Source organism: Typopeltis vanoorti, chromosome 3 (genome assembly GCF_054136105.1).
Source record: "Typopeltis vanoorti isolate ZY-2024b chromosome 3, IOZ_Tvanoo_1.0, whole genome shotgun sequence".
Taxonomy (NCBI): domain Eukaryota; kingdom Metazoa; phylum Arthropoda; class Arachnida; order Uropygi; family Thelyphonidae; genus Typopeltis; species Typopeltis vanoorti.
In genome coordinates, this window is record NC_143551.1 from 111,164,365 (window position 1) to 111,181,312 (window position 16,948).

Sequence of the window (16,948 nt, forward strand, 5' to 3'; positions counted from 1 at the left end):
AAACCCCATATCAACCCTGATAAAGTTGTAATTAATAAATCATCTCACATCCTTTCAGATGCAGAAAAAAGTATTCTCAGCAAAGGTTTGAATTTTATTCCTTCTCTGAAATCTATCCCAAAAGAATCACTCCTCACCAAGATAGAAAAGGCTGCTTCCTTTCTTTCCTCCACAAGATGCAAAACTTATCCGTATTGAATCCATCTTTATCATCAACAATGCAAAACCACCCACAGATAACATCTCTTCGTTGGAAGGACAGACTCTTAAGAGTTTAAAAAATAACAGAAATATAATTATCCTTCCTGCAGATAAATGCAATGCCACAGTTGTGCTTAACTTTGAAGATTATAAAAATAAGATGTTTGAATTACTACAGAGTGACACCTACTCAATTCTTGAGAGAGATCCCACTCATGAACTTCAAAATCATATACTAACAATTTATTAAAAACAGCTTCTGAAATGTCTAGAAACATTCGCCTTTCTCTTTGCGCTCTACATGCTTGAATTACTACAGATTGACACTTACTCGATTCTTGAGAGTAAGTGTCACTTACTCTCACGAGATCCCACTCGTGAACTTCAAAATCGTACTAACAATTTATTAAAAACAACTTCTGAAATGTCTAGAAACATTCGCCTTTCTCTTGGCTCTCTGCATCCACTTATTCCACGAATATATGGAATTCCAAAGGTCCACAAGGAAAATACCTCACTTCGTCCCATCGTTGAAGGCATTGATTCACCAACATACAACCTTTCAAAACAACTCGCAAAATACCTCAAATGTTTTTCGGGCAAGTCTTCGTCTTTTATTAATAATGCTACGGATTTTGTATCGTACGTTAAGGATATTACTGTTAAAGAAAATGAAATCATGACTAGCTTTGACATAGTATCCTTGTTCACAAATGTTCCTACAGACGAAGTCCTGACACTTCTCAAAGACAAGTTCCAAAAAAATGTTAGCCTTACTTACTCATTGCATCAAGTCTGGATACTTTAGATTTCAAGACACCATCTACAAGCAAAATCATGGTCTAGCAGTGGGTAATCCTTTATCGTGTACTTGCCAACATTTATCTGGATGATTTTGAAGTCAAAACTATCTCTTCGTATTCCTTAGCACCTAGAATTTGGAAACGATATGTGGACAACATTTTTCTCATTTGGAGCCATGGATGTGATTCTCTCCTAGATTTCCTTGAACATCTCAATAGTCAACATCCAAATATCCAATTCACAGCTGAGTTTGAAACTAATGGCTCCCTGCCTTTCTTAGACGTGAAACTAACCCGTTCTTCTGAAAAACTTAAAATTTCAATGTACACAAAACCTACACACACCAATAGATATCTCCATAGTCAGTCCCTCATTTCCCTCCTCAGAAACTTGGAATTATTTCTACTTTGACACATAGAGCTCGCTCTCTTCTTGATGACCCTGATGAACTTCATAAAAGAAATCAATTTTCTTACATCTACCTTCAGACTGAATGGTTATTCTCAAAAAATTACTTAAAATTCCTTTTAAATTCCGTCAAAAGCCATGTCCTTTTTTTCAGCCGATTCTGATGATGAAAACCATGGTCATACAATCCTTTGAGATAGATCTAACAAAATAACAACAATCATTGTGATGACGAATTGGAGAGAAAAATTGTAGAATCTAGAGAAATTATCCTCAATCATCCTAGTCACCATACTCAAGAAATGAATAATGTTAAAGGCAATATATCTTTTCCATACATAAGCACAGTTTCTCAAAAATTAGCCAAGGTTCTCAAAAAATATAACATTAGAACTTTATTTACTCTGCTTCCTAAGATCCTCTCCCTAGTGAGCCGTCCAAAGCCTAGCCATTACAATCTAAAATATTCCAGTGTATATAAGATATGGTGTGACTGCGCCATCCCTTATTTTGGCCAGACGGATAAGTCTATTGAATTGCGTATGGAGGAGCATAGGAGGGACATCGCTTACAAGAGAACACATGCCAGTGCTTTATCCAGCCATGTCCTTTTTTCGGCCAATTCTGATGATGAAAACCAGTCATACAATCCTTTGGGATAGATCTAACAACATTTTCCATTGCGATGACGAATTGGAGAGAAAAATTGTAGAATCTAGAGAAATTATCTTCAACCCTGTACATTTAAATAATAATTTAAGCTATAACCTCCCAGACTGTCATTCCGCTGTGATCAAATACTGGTGTTCACGAGATGCCATATGCACGCACTCACCCAACAATGTGACCAACGAAGGAACTACTTTGAATACGTTAACTACAACGTTTTCACATTAAATATGTATAGTGACTTTCCTGTGCTATTCACAGTTTTTTATCTTCAATGTTTAAAGTTTTTTCTTTTATAAAAATACCTGAAGAAGGCTGTAAAAAGCCGAAACTAGTCGTGTGATACTATTAAATCTTTTTTTCTCGGTTTTTGTCATTCAATTCTTTTAAAAAAAATATATGTACACACACACATGCATGCACGCGCACACACACACACACACACACACACACATAATATAATATATGTAGAAAGTTTTAACTTGGATATATATTTGTATTCAAGATACCAAGTAATTTTATATGAACTTGGTTTTTAATCCTATTTCCCAAGAAAGCAAACAGACAAGAAAGTCAAGTTTGCGCCTGCAAGTACTGCAAGTCTAAAGCAACTGATCCCTAAGTTAGTGCCAGTCGAGGCAACTTGTGGTAAAGGTGGATAAAACTCTGATCACTATTCTTAGTATTTTTCCTCTAATGTAAAGCACATCCTCTTGCAGAGATGTATGATGCTAAACATTAAAGGCAATGGTCACTACCATACTGGTTTCGACTTTTGTTGAGGTCTCGTCAGTGGGAGTCAGACCTGAAAATGCTAAGAGTGAAGTAAACTTGACTTTCTTGTCTGTTTGCTTTCTTGGGAAATAGGATTAAAAACCAAGTTCATAAAATTACTTGGTATCTTGAATACATAATATAATATATTATATATAAATAAATATAGTATAACATAGGTTATGTAAATATACACTCAATGGACAAAACATTAGAGATACTTGCCTAATAGTGTCTGTCCTCATCTAGCACAGATAACAGCTTGTACTCTACAAGGCATTGAATCCACAAGATGCCGGAGGCATTGCTTCTAGCAATGCCCGTTGATGGATTGTTCACAACTGCTTCTTAGACGATGGTCCCTGATACATGGATCTGATATCTCACTGTATGACATCCAAGAGAGAGATTGATCAGATTTAAATCCTGGGATTTGGGGGACACTTAATGGTCCCAACCTCAGATGAGTGTTTCTTGAGCCATGCCTGGGTGGTTGCGGTCTGGTGGGGCAGCACATTGTCCTGCTGAAACAGATCATTGGCTGCAGGATGTGTGAAGGCCATGAAAGTATGTAGGTGATGTTGGAAATTTTTTCCCACTTGGTTAGACTATAAATTATATATTTAGTTTAATCCTTAATCCAAGTGTAAGCAAACAAAGTTGCCTGAAGTATCTTCAGGATTAGGACAACTCATAGCAAATGTGGACAGAGCTTCACATCACTTGCCTTAGTATGCCATAATGCAAAACACTTCTTCTTGCGGAAATGTATAATGCTATGCATTATGGGAAGGGTCACTACCCAGATGGTTTCGACCTTTTTTTTTGTTCACGTACAGGTCAAACTCCAAAAACACAGTGTTGTTCCCCTCAGTAACAGGCTCACCCTGCCACTGAGAAGAACTCTCAGAACCGGTTGGCTCTACACCGTGGCAGGCTCACCCCACCACTGTGCAGAGCCGCTCGTTTGCTCTTAGCTCATCCGAGGGGGTAACAGCAACAGCTATGTCTCAGTTAACTTCACCAGCTACAGCATTGCCATTCATTACCCCCCCCCCCCAGGACCTGGGTGACAGCAACAGTTGAGCCTGTTGAAATTTCATGGGCTACAGCATTGCCATTCATCACCCAAGCTTCCAACTGGTTTTGACCTTTGTTGAGGTCTCTTCAGTGGTAGTCAGACCCAGAGGTGATACCAAGGTTGAAGCAATGCAGAAGTCATGTTTACCTATGCGAGTTGCCAAAAGGTGTCATACCATATTATTAAATTACTCTGGATTAGAGAGAGATGTTGGAAGTTTTTTTCCACTTGGTTAGACTATAAAAATTATATATTTAGTTTAATCCTTTATCCAGGTATTAAAAAAAAAAAAAAAAACCTTCCAACATTTTTCTCTAATCCAAAGTAATAATAATAAGTTTAATAATAAGGTGTGACACCTTTTGGCAACTTGCATAGGTAAACATGACTTCTGCATTGCTTCAACCTTGGTATCACCTCTGTTTCTGGCTCCCACTGAAGAGACTTCAATAAAGGTCGAAACCGGTCTGGGTAGTAACCCTTCCCATAATGCATAGCATTACACACGTCCACAAGGAGATTTGCTTTGCATTATGGGATACTGAGGCATGTGATGTGAAGCTTTGTCTACCTTTGCTATGAGTTGCCTTAGTCCTGAAGATACTTCAGGCACAAACTTTGTTTGCTTGCACTTGGATAAAGGATTAAACTAAATATATAATTTATGTAGGTGATCATCTAGCACATTCTGTTAGTTCACATTGTTTAAAGACCTCTCCACTAAGGGACCTAATGTGTCACATGAGGAGGCTCCCCAAACCATCACCTCCTTGAACAAAGCCAACCTGGCATAATAATGGGGCCATTGCTCTCATCACCACACCTGCACCCTCCCATCATCTTGGCACAGCTGATAATGGAATTCATCAGACCACACAACTCTGGTCCAGACACCAGGCAAAGTGCAATGTGTGATGATGGGCTGTCAGCAATGTTACACAATTAAGGTGTCGTCTTCCATAGCTTATGGTATGCAGGATATGCCATATAATTTGCTCACTGACACTGCTTGAACCTTTGACATTGAAACTGGAGGTGATTTGTGCTGCCATTGCCCTGCAGTTGGTCTGTACGAGCCTGGTCAATCTACATCAACATTGGTCATCAGTGGTGTGTGGTCGACCACTACTTGCTCACTAGACACTGGTACATCCATTGGTGGTGGTATACTCATGGTAGATTCTTGATACAGTTGCCATAGAGAACCCTAGGGTTCTTACTACTTGGGCTATAGAATGACCCATCTGTCTTGTCCAAATAATACTTCCATGATCCAAATTGCTAAGATTTACTAAGTTGCTCATTTATCCATGTTGTTTGTCAATTGCGATACACTGTTAGGAAGTCCTGGTGTCTATTTATTTACCATCTGCAATTGGTTTGGTATGTTTCACTCTCTGTGGGGGTTGCCATTGTCATCCCATCACCCCTATTTCTAATGTTTTGTCCATTGAATGCATACACACATACACAGTATGAGTTTGTGTGTATGTGTGTGTGTGTGTATATATATATATATATAGTTATATATATTACATACACACATAATACTATTGTATAGTGAGAAAGAGTGAGAGTATAATCAAGTTCTATATATGGTTTTACTTAGTCATAATTAACTTTTTCAGTTGTGTCTCATGAGTGGTGAAATAATACAAATGTCTAACAGTATGAGTCTCATTTTTGAAGTTGCTGATTTGTTACAAGCATCGGTAAGAATACAGTTTTAAATATTTATTTGTTCTATATTCTCTTACTTATTTGTATTTACTTATTTTTTATTATATTTTTCTCTCACTGTTGAACAGCTGTAAACCTAGAGTGCATTATTATTATTATTATTATTAACCTTAGACCTCCATGTACCCAAAAGATTCATTGCAGAAGGTCAGTCCTCACTGTTGCACCAAAGATTCTTCAAATTAGGCCTTAAACTTATTTATTGTTTCAGCACTCACTGCACTCTCAGGCAGTGCCTTCCACTCATCAACCAATCTCCAAGCAAAGAATCTGCTGGACAGCAGATTGCCTTGATCACACCCTTCTTATACAGCTTCCAGGGATTATTATTATTATAAAGATATCTCCATGAAATCAGAAGACTCATTGTGGTAGATCCATTATTCACACAGTAGTTCTCACACTGCTCCTTAAAATCATTCATTCATTGCTGTAGCACTCATTACCTCCTCTGGCACCCATTCCACCCATTCACCAACTTCCAAGCAAAATATATAGTCCAAACACTCTTGCATAATTTCCATGGGTGGACTCTTGTTATCTCACTTCCTGCCATGTAATGAAAAAAAAAAAAAAAGTCTGCAGCATCAATCCTATAAAATCCCTTTAATATTCAATATGTTTCTATCATGTCTCCTCTTTTCCACTATCAGCTAGTTTTTGAAGCCCAGAGACCATCAATCTGTACTCATAGGGAACATTCCATAAACCTGCCATACTTTTTGTCACTTGCCTCTGGATCTTCTCTATTATTTCTTCATTTCCACAGAATGTAGGTGACTCGATCTGCCTGCAGTAATCCAGATGAAACCTTTTAAAGCCTTATATAGGGAGAAAATAACGTCTATTCCTGGTTCAATTCCCGTCGGTGACATGAGGAATTTTATCTGGTATCTTTCAATGAAAGGTGAGTTACCCACTCTCATGTGGTGGTGGTATACTCATGGTAGATTCTTGATACAGTTGCCATAGAGAACCCTAGGGTTCTTACTACTTGGGCTATAGAATGACCCATCTGTCTTGTCCAAATAATACTTCCATGATCCAAATTGCTAAGATTTACTAAGTTGCTCATTTATCCATGTTGTTTGTCAATTGCGATACACTGTTAGGAAGTCCTGGTGTCTATTTATTTACCATCTGCAATTGGTTTGGTATGTTTCACTCTCTGTGGGGGTTGCCATTGTCATCCCATCACCCCTATTTCTAATGTTTTCTCCATTGAATGCATACACACACACACAGTATGAGTTTGTGTGTATGTGTGTGTGTGTGTATATATATATATATATAGTTATATACAGGGTGTTCAGGATAAATTTGACAGTTTCGTAAGGAAAAAGAAAATCTTCTTTGTATCTATTAAATTTAATGAATTGACAAAAAAAACATTACAGGCAGAGTTAATTACAATACTATCAACAAGATTTACTCAAAATAACCACCATTAGCATCGATCACAGCTTCAATTCTGTTTCGGAACCTCGAACAAGCTGATGCTACAGTCTCCCTGGGAAGGGCCGCAAAAACTGTTTTAATTTTATCCATTAACTGGGCTTTTGTATTACTGGAAGTGCGATTGGTGTCTTTTTCAACTGCGCCACATACAAAATAATCCATGGGGTTAAGGTCTGGGGAGTTTGGAGGCCAAACATTTGGACTGGTGAAGTCGTAGAAATTTTCAGACAACCATTTTTGACTTTTCCCAGAGGTGTGGCAAGGGGCCGAATCCTGCTGCCATACATACGGCCTACCATTGGCTACCCTTGTTATCCAGGGCTTGACTACAGTTAGCAACTCCACGAACAAAGCCCGAATTCCAATGCCAGGGTTCTTCAACACCTGTTCCTGCAGATATGCGAGGAATTCTGCTGTACGAACGCAATCAGATCGTCTGCTAGGGATCTTTCTTCTTGCTACATCCTCGTAGTCACCATTGCAAGTCTCTAGTTCATGCCTGATTGTTTTTACTGTATTCAGGGAGCATTGGGCAGCAGTCGTAATATCCTTATTTTGATGGCGGGCACGAATCATCATGATACAAGTTATTCTCTTCCATGATTCAGGTGGGTTCCAGCTATCCATCCTTTCTGACATCTTGTATATGAATGAAGAAGGGTCCAAACTTTTAAATGAAGAGAAGTGTGTGTTAATACATGTAACTTACGGAAAAATATAATTAATTATAAATATGTCAAATTTATCTCGAACACCCTGTATATTACATACACACATAATACTATTGTATAGTGAGAAAGAGTGAGAGTATAATCAAGTTCTATATATGGTTTTACTTAGTAATTACTTAGTCACTACCAATGCTAAAAGGGGGCGCTAGTGGGTCAAGCGCTACGAACGTGTTTTGAAGAGCTCCTGATTCAGATAAGTTTTACTAGGAATAATTAAGTATATATGCATAATTGTTTAAGTAAGAGCAGCTGTAAATGTTGTACGCTACCGATATTATTAGTGTGGGGTTTTTTCTTGCTTAAACTAAATACGAAATCGTTAATATTAGACCTAGTAACCTGCAGAGAAAAAAAAAAAAAAATGGCGGCGGCATTGTCATTCCAGGATTTTAATTTGGATTTCAGTCGGTTCGTTAAGTGTGAGGTCTGTTATATGTATTCCTTCGACTACATAAATGATTTGTGGATGTTTAGTGCGGATGGAAGAAGGGTGTGTGCGAAATGTGACCTGAACGAGGAATTGATGAATGCGAATATCAAGTTGATGACAGAAAGTGCTAGTACCGATTGTGTCGCGAGTGCACGTTTGAAAGAGGATGGCGAGAAAGACAGGCGAAAAAATGTTAAAAAATCAGGAGAAAAGAAAAAGAGCGATTTGACAACCGTAACGGATGTTAAAAGGGACGAAAGTGAGGCGGAAAGAAACGAAATTGAGAGAACGAATGAAAGTAGAAATGGCGTGGTGCAGAAATCGCAAGTAAAAAAAATCGAAAGAATGAATGATAGTGAAAAAAGAATGACTGATGGCGAAAGTTGGACGCATGTTGGAATGAAAGTACTGAACCAAAGAAAGATGAATGACAGTAAAAGTGAGAAGAATTATAGCGAAAGTTGGACGCATGTTAGTCCGAAAGTACTGAAACAAAGAAAGATATGTGAGAGTGAAAGTGAGAAGAATGATAGTGAAAGTTGGACGTATGTTGGACCGAAAGTACGGAAACAAAGAAGGATGAATGAGAGGGAAAGTGAGAAGAGGGGGTCGAGAGTTAGAAAGTTAGAAAGATTTAATGATAGAGTGAATGTGTCACGAGGTTCAGAAGGTGAATTGGATTGGATGAAGCAAGAAATGAAATGGATGCGGAATGAAATTAAGAGAATTCAGGTCAAAACTATTAAAATAAATCATGATGGCATGAAAGAGATAACAAAAGATGAGCGAGTGGCATTGTATGGCGACTCCATTATTAAAGGTGTGCTAGAGGATAAAATGCACAAGGTATGTTTTCCAGGCGGTAAAATGAGTAGAGTGATTGAGGCATTGAATATGAGGCGGGAACGAGCAAAAGAGTTAATTGTATTAATTGGTACGAATGATTTGAGAGAGAACAAAGAGCATGTCAAAATGAATGTCAGGAGACTGCTTGGAAAGATAAAGGAGAATAGTGTGACAGGAAGGGTGGTCAGTGTGTTGCCTAGGTATGATTGTGGTGAAATGAGGCGGAGAGCAAGGATTATGAATGATATTCTGGCTGAAATGTGTGAGGAGATGGGAGTACAGTTTGTTAATGTGTGGAATGAGTTTGAGGGACGAAGTGAGCTGTATGGGAGCGATGGACTGCATTTGAGTGGTTATGGTGTGAGTCGCTTGGAGAGACTGCTGCTTTAAGGTAGAGAAGTGAATAGAGAGAATGAATCAGATCGAGAGGGGAGTGATGTGGAAGAGCAGGAGAGTAAGACAGGAGAGATTGAAGGAGTGGAAATGAATGAGGAAGTGAGTGGTATGAGTATAGAAAATGAGAGAATGGGTGTGCAAGAGGAGCAGGGAAACGGGGAGGCTCAGGGTGGACAGGGATACACAGCGTGAGAAAGGTGGATGCTCCAAGAGGAGGTGAGAGAATGTGTAGGCAGGAAAGTAATGGGATGATCAGGGATCAAAAGGAAACAGATGGAATTGCAAAGGGTTCTAAAATGAAGAAGCAGAAAGGGAAATGGCCCCAGTCCAGCATGGAGAGATCACATCGAGTGAGTGGTATCAGTGGAACTAGCTGTAGATCCAGAAATGAGTTGTTGTGTTTGTATACCAATGCTAGAAGTATAAGAAACAAGGCGGATGAAATGGTTGCACTAATTGCGTCTGTGCATCCAGAGATTGTCGGAATAAGTGAGACATGGTTAGATGAGGATGACATCCTGACAGGAATAGAGATGGAAAGGTATGATGTGTTTCGTGAGGATAGAAGGGGTAAAAAGGGAGGGGGAGTGCTATTAATGATAGAGAAAGAGTTATGTCCATACAAGGTAGAGATGCAAGAGGGAAATGGGGCCAATGGTTTTGAGGCAGTATGGTGTGAGATAGAGGTGAATAGAATCAAATACTTGGTGGGATGTTGTTATAGACCTGGTAATGTGGATGGTTGTGATAGTGAAATGTATAGTCAAATAAGCCAAGCAAATAAGAAAAGGGTGATCATTATGGGTGATTTTAATTATGGCAATATAGACTGGAATGAAGAGATAGCAACTGGAAGTAAAGAAAATGAGTTTCTTGAGTTTTTGAGGGATAACTACCTCAGACAGTATGTAACGGAGGGCACAAGAGGATTAAGGGTCTTGGATTTGGTCATCTCATCAGAGGATGTAATTATCAATGAGGTATCAAATCATCCACCAATTGGTGAAAGTGACCATGAGGTGATTACTTGGGTGGTTGCCAGCAGTGCAAGGACCCCTGTGAAAAAAGGGTATATGTGGAACTACAAGGGGGGGGGGGGGTGATTATGAAGAGCTCAGGAGACAGCTTGCAGGTGTAGCATGGAATGAGGAGTTAGCTGGAAAAGAGATCAATGCAGCTTGGGGGATTTTCAAAAAATATTTAGTGGATGCAATGTCTAAATGTATACCATGGGTGAGAAGGTTAAATAAGTTAGGTGTGAGATGGATGAATAAAGAGATTAAGCATGCAATACAGAGAAAAAGGGCATTGTGGAGGCAGCATAAGAGAAGTGGAAGTAACCAATTTCATGAGTTGTACAAAGACCAGGCAAGGAGAGTGACTTGGTTGGTGAGAGTAGCTAAAGAGAGGTATGAACAGCAGTTAGCTAATGAAGCTAAAAAGAATCCTAGGGAGTTCTTTCGATATGTAGCCAGCAAAAGAAAGAATGATTATGGAAGGATGACATTGATTGGAGGAAATGGTATAAAGACAGCTGTTGCAGAATGTGTGGTGGAGATACTTAATGAGCAGTTCATAAAGATCTTTCAATCTTGTGAATGTGACTTCATGGAGAGATTAAGAGCAGTTGATGATGTGGAGGAGAGACTGACTGTAAGTGAGCAAGAGGTGTTTGAGGAGTTGAGTAAACTAGATGTAAATAAGGCTGTGGGACTTGATAATATATCACCGCGTATTCTGAAGGAATGTGCCAGAGTGTTGACACCTGCCTTGACATATTTTTTTAATACGAGTCTTGCACTTGGTCAAGTCCCTAAAGAGTGGAAGGAGGGCAAGATTGTGCCACTTCATAAAGGAGGTGATCGAACTCAAGCATCAAACTATAGGCCTATCTGTGTGTCAGGTGTTGTGGTTAAGTTGTTGGAGAAGCTTGTGAGAACTAGGATCCAGAGTTGGGTTGACAACAATGGTATAATCTTTGATGGACAGCATGGATTTGCTAAAGGGAGGTCGTGTTTTAGTAATCTACTTACTTATTACAATAAAGTGACTGCTTCCTTGGACAGAGGAGAAGGATACACAGTAATATACTTGGATTTTGCAAAAGCTTTTGATAGAGTACCTCATGATAAGTTGACAGTCAAACTAGAGCAGATGGGGTTGGATATTAGATTAGTGCATTGGATTGGAGACTGGCTATCTGATAGGTATCAACAAGTTGTGTATGGGGGTGCAATATCCAGGAAAAGGAAAGTCACTAGTGGAGTGCCTCAGGTATCTGTTTTAGGGCCATTACTATTTAACTTGTATATTAATGATATTGGCGAAGATTTGGATGGAGATATTCAGTTGTTTGCAGATGATGCAAAGTTGGGACGAACCATAAAGAGTAGTGAAGATATTGTGGCCTTGCAAGAAGACTTGAATAAATTGAGTGATTGGGCAAGCAAATGGGGATGCGAGTTCAATGTTGCAAAATGTAAGGTTTTAAAATTTGGAAAACAAAGATGGGATGCAGAATTTATGCTTGGTGAGAATATATTGTTGGAAGTAGAGGAAATAAGAGATCTGGGAGTGATAGTGGATAAGGATCTAAAATTTAGGGGACACATCGCCAAAATTGTGAAGACAACACAAAGACTTCTGGGAATGATGAGGAGGACACTGACGTGTAGAAGTAGGGAGATTCTTGTTCCATTGTATAAGGCTTTGATTAGGCCACACATGGACTATTGTGCCCAGATTTGGTCACCTGGTTTTCAGAAGGATGAAGAGATGTTGGAAAGGGTGCAAAGGCGACTGACTAAGGTAGTTTCTGACCTCTGGAATGTCGAGTATGAGGAAAGATTGAAAAGATGTAATTTGCAGAGTCTAGTGGAGAGAAGGAAGAGGGGAGATATGATAGAGACCTACAAGTTGGTGAGGGGTTGTTATAGGATCAATGGTGGAGAAGTTCTACATAGAATAGTGGGAGATCAGGGGAGAACCAGAGGTCATACCTGGAAACTGTATAAAGAGGGTGTTAGTAGGGGAGTGAGAGGCAGGTTTTTTTCGTGCAGAGTTGTGAATGATTGGAATACCTTGCCTGAGAGTGTGGTGTCTGCGAGGAGTTTGAATGTGTTTAAGACCCGGTATGATGAGATGTGTGTGAGATAAAAGGACCTCCTAGATGAGTCTTTGACTCCATGAGGTCTTGTTTTAATAATAATAATAATAATAATATGGAGGTAGATGGAGGTAGGGGGGTTTTTTCACCCAGAAACTCAGGTTTTTTGTCCCCAAGAACAGACAAACTGGCTCTGTGAACACACATGGATTACAGTCAGGAATACTTAAGATCCAGCCATAGGCCTGATTCATCAGCTATGCTGGTCCCAAGCCCAGATAAAATTAGGGGTGATTGAGATGGTGCCATACTTACCCATAAAAGGGGGGGCCTCACAGTTGCTGTATCATCATATGAATACTACCACCACCACCACGAACTGCTAAGTGGCCTATACTTTGCTACCTCTGTCTTGCAGCCCCCTTTATTCAGTGGGACTATTTTGCCCTCTTTCCACTTCAATGGCACTTTCTCAATACTGAGGCTTAAATTAAACAGCTTGGTCAGAGAAGCCGATAATTCCCTTTCAAATTCTCATAATACTTGAACCGATATGCCATCAAATTCCATGGCCATGTTTGCATTGAGGTTCTGCAATATTATAAGTGCTCTCATCATTCACTGTCCGTTAATCATTTCAATCACCACCTAGATGGTAGAGCTTTCTAAATTTTCATTCAGTAATTGAACTGTTTAGTTTGCTTCTGTTACCTCTCTACCATCTGCAGTTTTTAAAGTCGTCCTTCCATAGTCATTCCTCTTTTTACTTTCCACACAGTGAAAGACCTCTTTAGGATTTCTTTTGGACTTATCAGATTGCTTCCTCTCATAATTAGCTTCGGCCTTCCTTACTATGCAGATTGCTCCTTTTGTCTGTGCCTTGTACTACTCATGCTGATCACTCTTTTCTTTATATTCTCTCCACAACTTTTTCTTTGTTTGCTATTTCTTCTAAATGAGGCTATTCATCCATCTAATTCCTACCTGATTTATCCTTCTGACTCTGAGTAAAAATTCTGATAATGCTTTCTTCAAACACCTGTTGACCACTCCCATGCATTACCAACATTGCTTCCTCCCTTCCAACTTCTTATTCTTTAGCACTGTTGAAAGCTGACTCCTCAGCTTTTCTTAATGACCTGTTTAGTAATTCTACATATATTCCTTCTTAAAAGAAAATTCTGTGTCTGGCAATCTCCCAGGTCAAGACTGCATGATCATGTTCTCCAAGCAAAGGCAGCATAGCTAGATTGGCTATTGTCTGATTCTCTGATGCTATGATCAGATCCAGCACTCTTGAACCTCGTGTCGTCTTTATTACATGCTGCCTCAGGTAATTATTTCTCAACAGCTGTAGAAATTCTATTTCCTTCTCTTCCTCTAACTATTCCTCCTCCCAAAATATGTCCCCATAGTTGTAATCAATCTGCACTCATAGTGCTAATTTGCTGATGCATGCCATCTACATTCTTCCTTATACTCCCCCCTGAATTATAGCAGCAACCAATTACATATTTTGTCATGTTGGCCTCTATCTCACACTAGATAGCCTTAAATGAACTGCCCTCTGCATCTCTGTCCCCTCAATGTGCTTCTGTTTTATTTTGGCTTCGATTCCTTTGCTATCATTAGCAAAACCCCATCCCCTATCTTATTCCTTCTGTCCTCTCTTAAGACCTCATATCTGTTGCATTCTGTTCATATGACTATGAATAGAATATGAATCTTCCTGGTCAACCAAGTCTCGCTAATACTTATAATGCTTATTTTGATTTAGTATCAAAAACTACCCACTGTTATTTTGAATACTTCTGGCATTAGCATACATAAACTGCAATATCCACTTTTTCCCACAATCTCCCTTACAGCTTATCTAGCTTAGCCCACTAAAGTTAAAAACCTCGGTTACTACATTCTAACCCTATCTCCTTTAGATGAAAAATCTCTTCTGCATTAGCCTGGTACAATCCCTTGTCATCTTATATGGCTCACTCATTACCCCCTCCCCCTTTTTATCCCAAGATTCTGCAAATGATTCTCCTTCAGTCTGTCTTCATACTCATATTTCACAGACCAGAAACCACTTCTCTGGACTTTTTCCATTATATGCACATTCCCATGAAATCCAGATGACAAAATTTGCAAACAGTAATCCATATAAGACTGATCAAAACTTTATACAATTGAACCATAACCTCTTTATTTCCACATGCCAAGTCATAGTCCTCTTTATCATTGCCATAATTTATTGAGATATATATCCACAATTTTAGCAATGACCAATATAGTATTGGTCTATTGTTAGCTGCATCAGTTCGTGATCTGTTCTTGTATAATGAAATTATCTCTCATTCCTTTCACTCATTAGCACTGATATATTCACCCCTCTCCATTATCAGATTGAAAGCATTTCTAATTCCTTTAACACATGTGCTGATATCTCTTTCAGTCTCACTGAGGTGTATTTTATATTTTAGTACTTCCTGTGTCACTTGATTCTTTCACTGTTTTTGCTTTATCCTTTTTTTGTCTAACTAACACCACTTTAGTTTCCAGAAAACAAATTTTGCTCACCACATTGTAAATCGGTTTCCTCAGATTTTCCTTAACCTGTTCAGCTAATTTCTTTCTGTATTCTTATTATTTTATCTTCCTTACTATGGGTGTTGCTTTCTTACTACTGTTCTTAGTTATCACATTTCTCCTGATATTTGTTCTATAACATTTTATGTTTATATAGGCTTGCCTTACAGTTTTGTTCATCCATTTAACTGACATGTGATTTATTCTAACTCTAATGATGGAGACAGTTATAGCTGCCTTTATAAATCCCTTCCTTTAACACTTCTCATGCATTGCTAATTACTTTACAATACAGTTTCTCATACCATGTCATAACTGAAAGTTGGCTGCACTGTGTTGGATTTACTGTTTATTGTAATCACATACCTTATAGTTCTGCATATTTTTTATATCATTCCTGCACATGAGAGGTTGTAGGACCTTATAGCATGTCAGTACTGTGTGTAGGCAAGTGGAAAGAAGGAGCTTGTCAGTATATTTTTTGAACACCTCGAGGTTGTAGTCCTTAGGGGAAAACTGTGTGGGTGAAGACTGTTCCAGAGTACAGAGGTAGAAGGCATGTACGAAAGATTTTGTTTTGTTGATTTTTGTGTTTTTTTTTTTAAATTTAGATGTTGTTAATTTTGTAATTTTTTGTGTAGTTTTTTTTGTTGAGATTTTTTTATCTGTAATATTAACAAATTATTTTATGTTGTCTTGCATAGTTTTTAATGTTAAGCAAAAGATAAAGAGTGGGATCGTGTAATGAGGTAATGGATTTGTAGGCATACCTTCTGCAAAGAGAGTCCACTCAGTTGAGTATCCAGTGTTCAGTCCATTATGTGGTCTTGACAATTTCTTTCCCTATGCACTGCACTACACTCAGACTCTCTCCAGGCACTATGCAGTAAAGCAAGTGGCAGCAGAATTATTTGCTAGATGATCAGATGCCTTTTAAAGCATTATGATGTGGTTCATTCCTGTATACACACCAGCCTGCTAGTATACAGTAGCAGCAACAGCAACAGCCTGTGGAACCATTTTACTACTGTATTGGGAATGTTTGTGGTTTTTAGAGTTTCATCCTGCCTATGAGGCTATCAGCTGCACCAAATAAGAAGGAAAGGGGGGGAGGGGCAGAAACTGGACACCCTACAATGAGAACCAAACACGACAATAGTTACTTCACTCACCTACTAAGCAAGGCAGTGGCGTTTCATTGGCCAATGAAAGCCATCTTGCACCTAGGGGCTTAGTTGGCATTTTATTGCCATTTCCTTCAGTCAGGAAGATATCCATTTATAGAGGCCGTACTCAACTGGGTTGCAAAAGCTCCATTTGTGAAAACAGGCCATACCACAGCCTGTTTCAGAATTCACCATTATCTCATTCACTAGGCTTACATTCACAATTTTCTATTACTTCATTTATAGCAAGATAGATTCCCTGATAATGTTAGTGGATCTGGTGTTCTTGTGCCACAAGCTCCTTTCACATTCATTCATTAACCCTATAAATTTTGTTTCCATTTTTTTGCATGTTTTCTTTTCCCTCTGTTTTATATCCCCATACTTGAAATTATCCAAAATGATGCCATTTCTTTTATCCATATGGTTAATCTGTCTGTGTATTTCACAGTTCTCTTCAGTTGATTCTATTCTGTAAAAACTAATTATATATTTTATCTTCTAAACAACTACTTCATACCATTTTTCTGTACTACTCATTCTTTCTACCATTTC

General features: G+C 38.7%; 1 protein-coding gene across 1 annotated transcript in view; it reads left to right on the forward strand.

The window, feature by feature from the left end:
* Positions 1–16,948, forward strand: part of LOC150108468 (dynein axonemal heavy chain 7-like) — a 990,001-nt gene that overhangs the window by 396,053 nt on the left and 577,000 nt on the right. Inside the window, exon 20 of the mRNA XM_090390473.1 lies at positions 5,566–5,649. Coding sequence (XP_090246599.1) covers positions 5,566–5,649 — 84 coding nt within the window. The remainder of the gene's footprint in view (positions 1–5,565; positions 5,650–16,948) is intronic.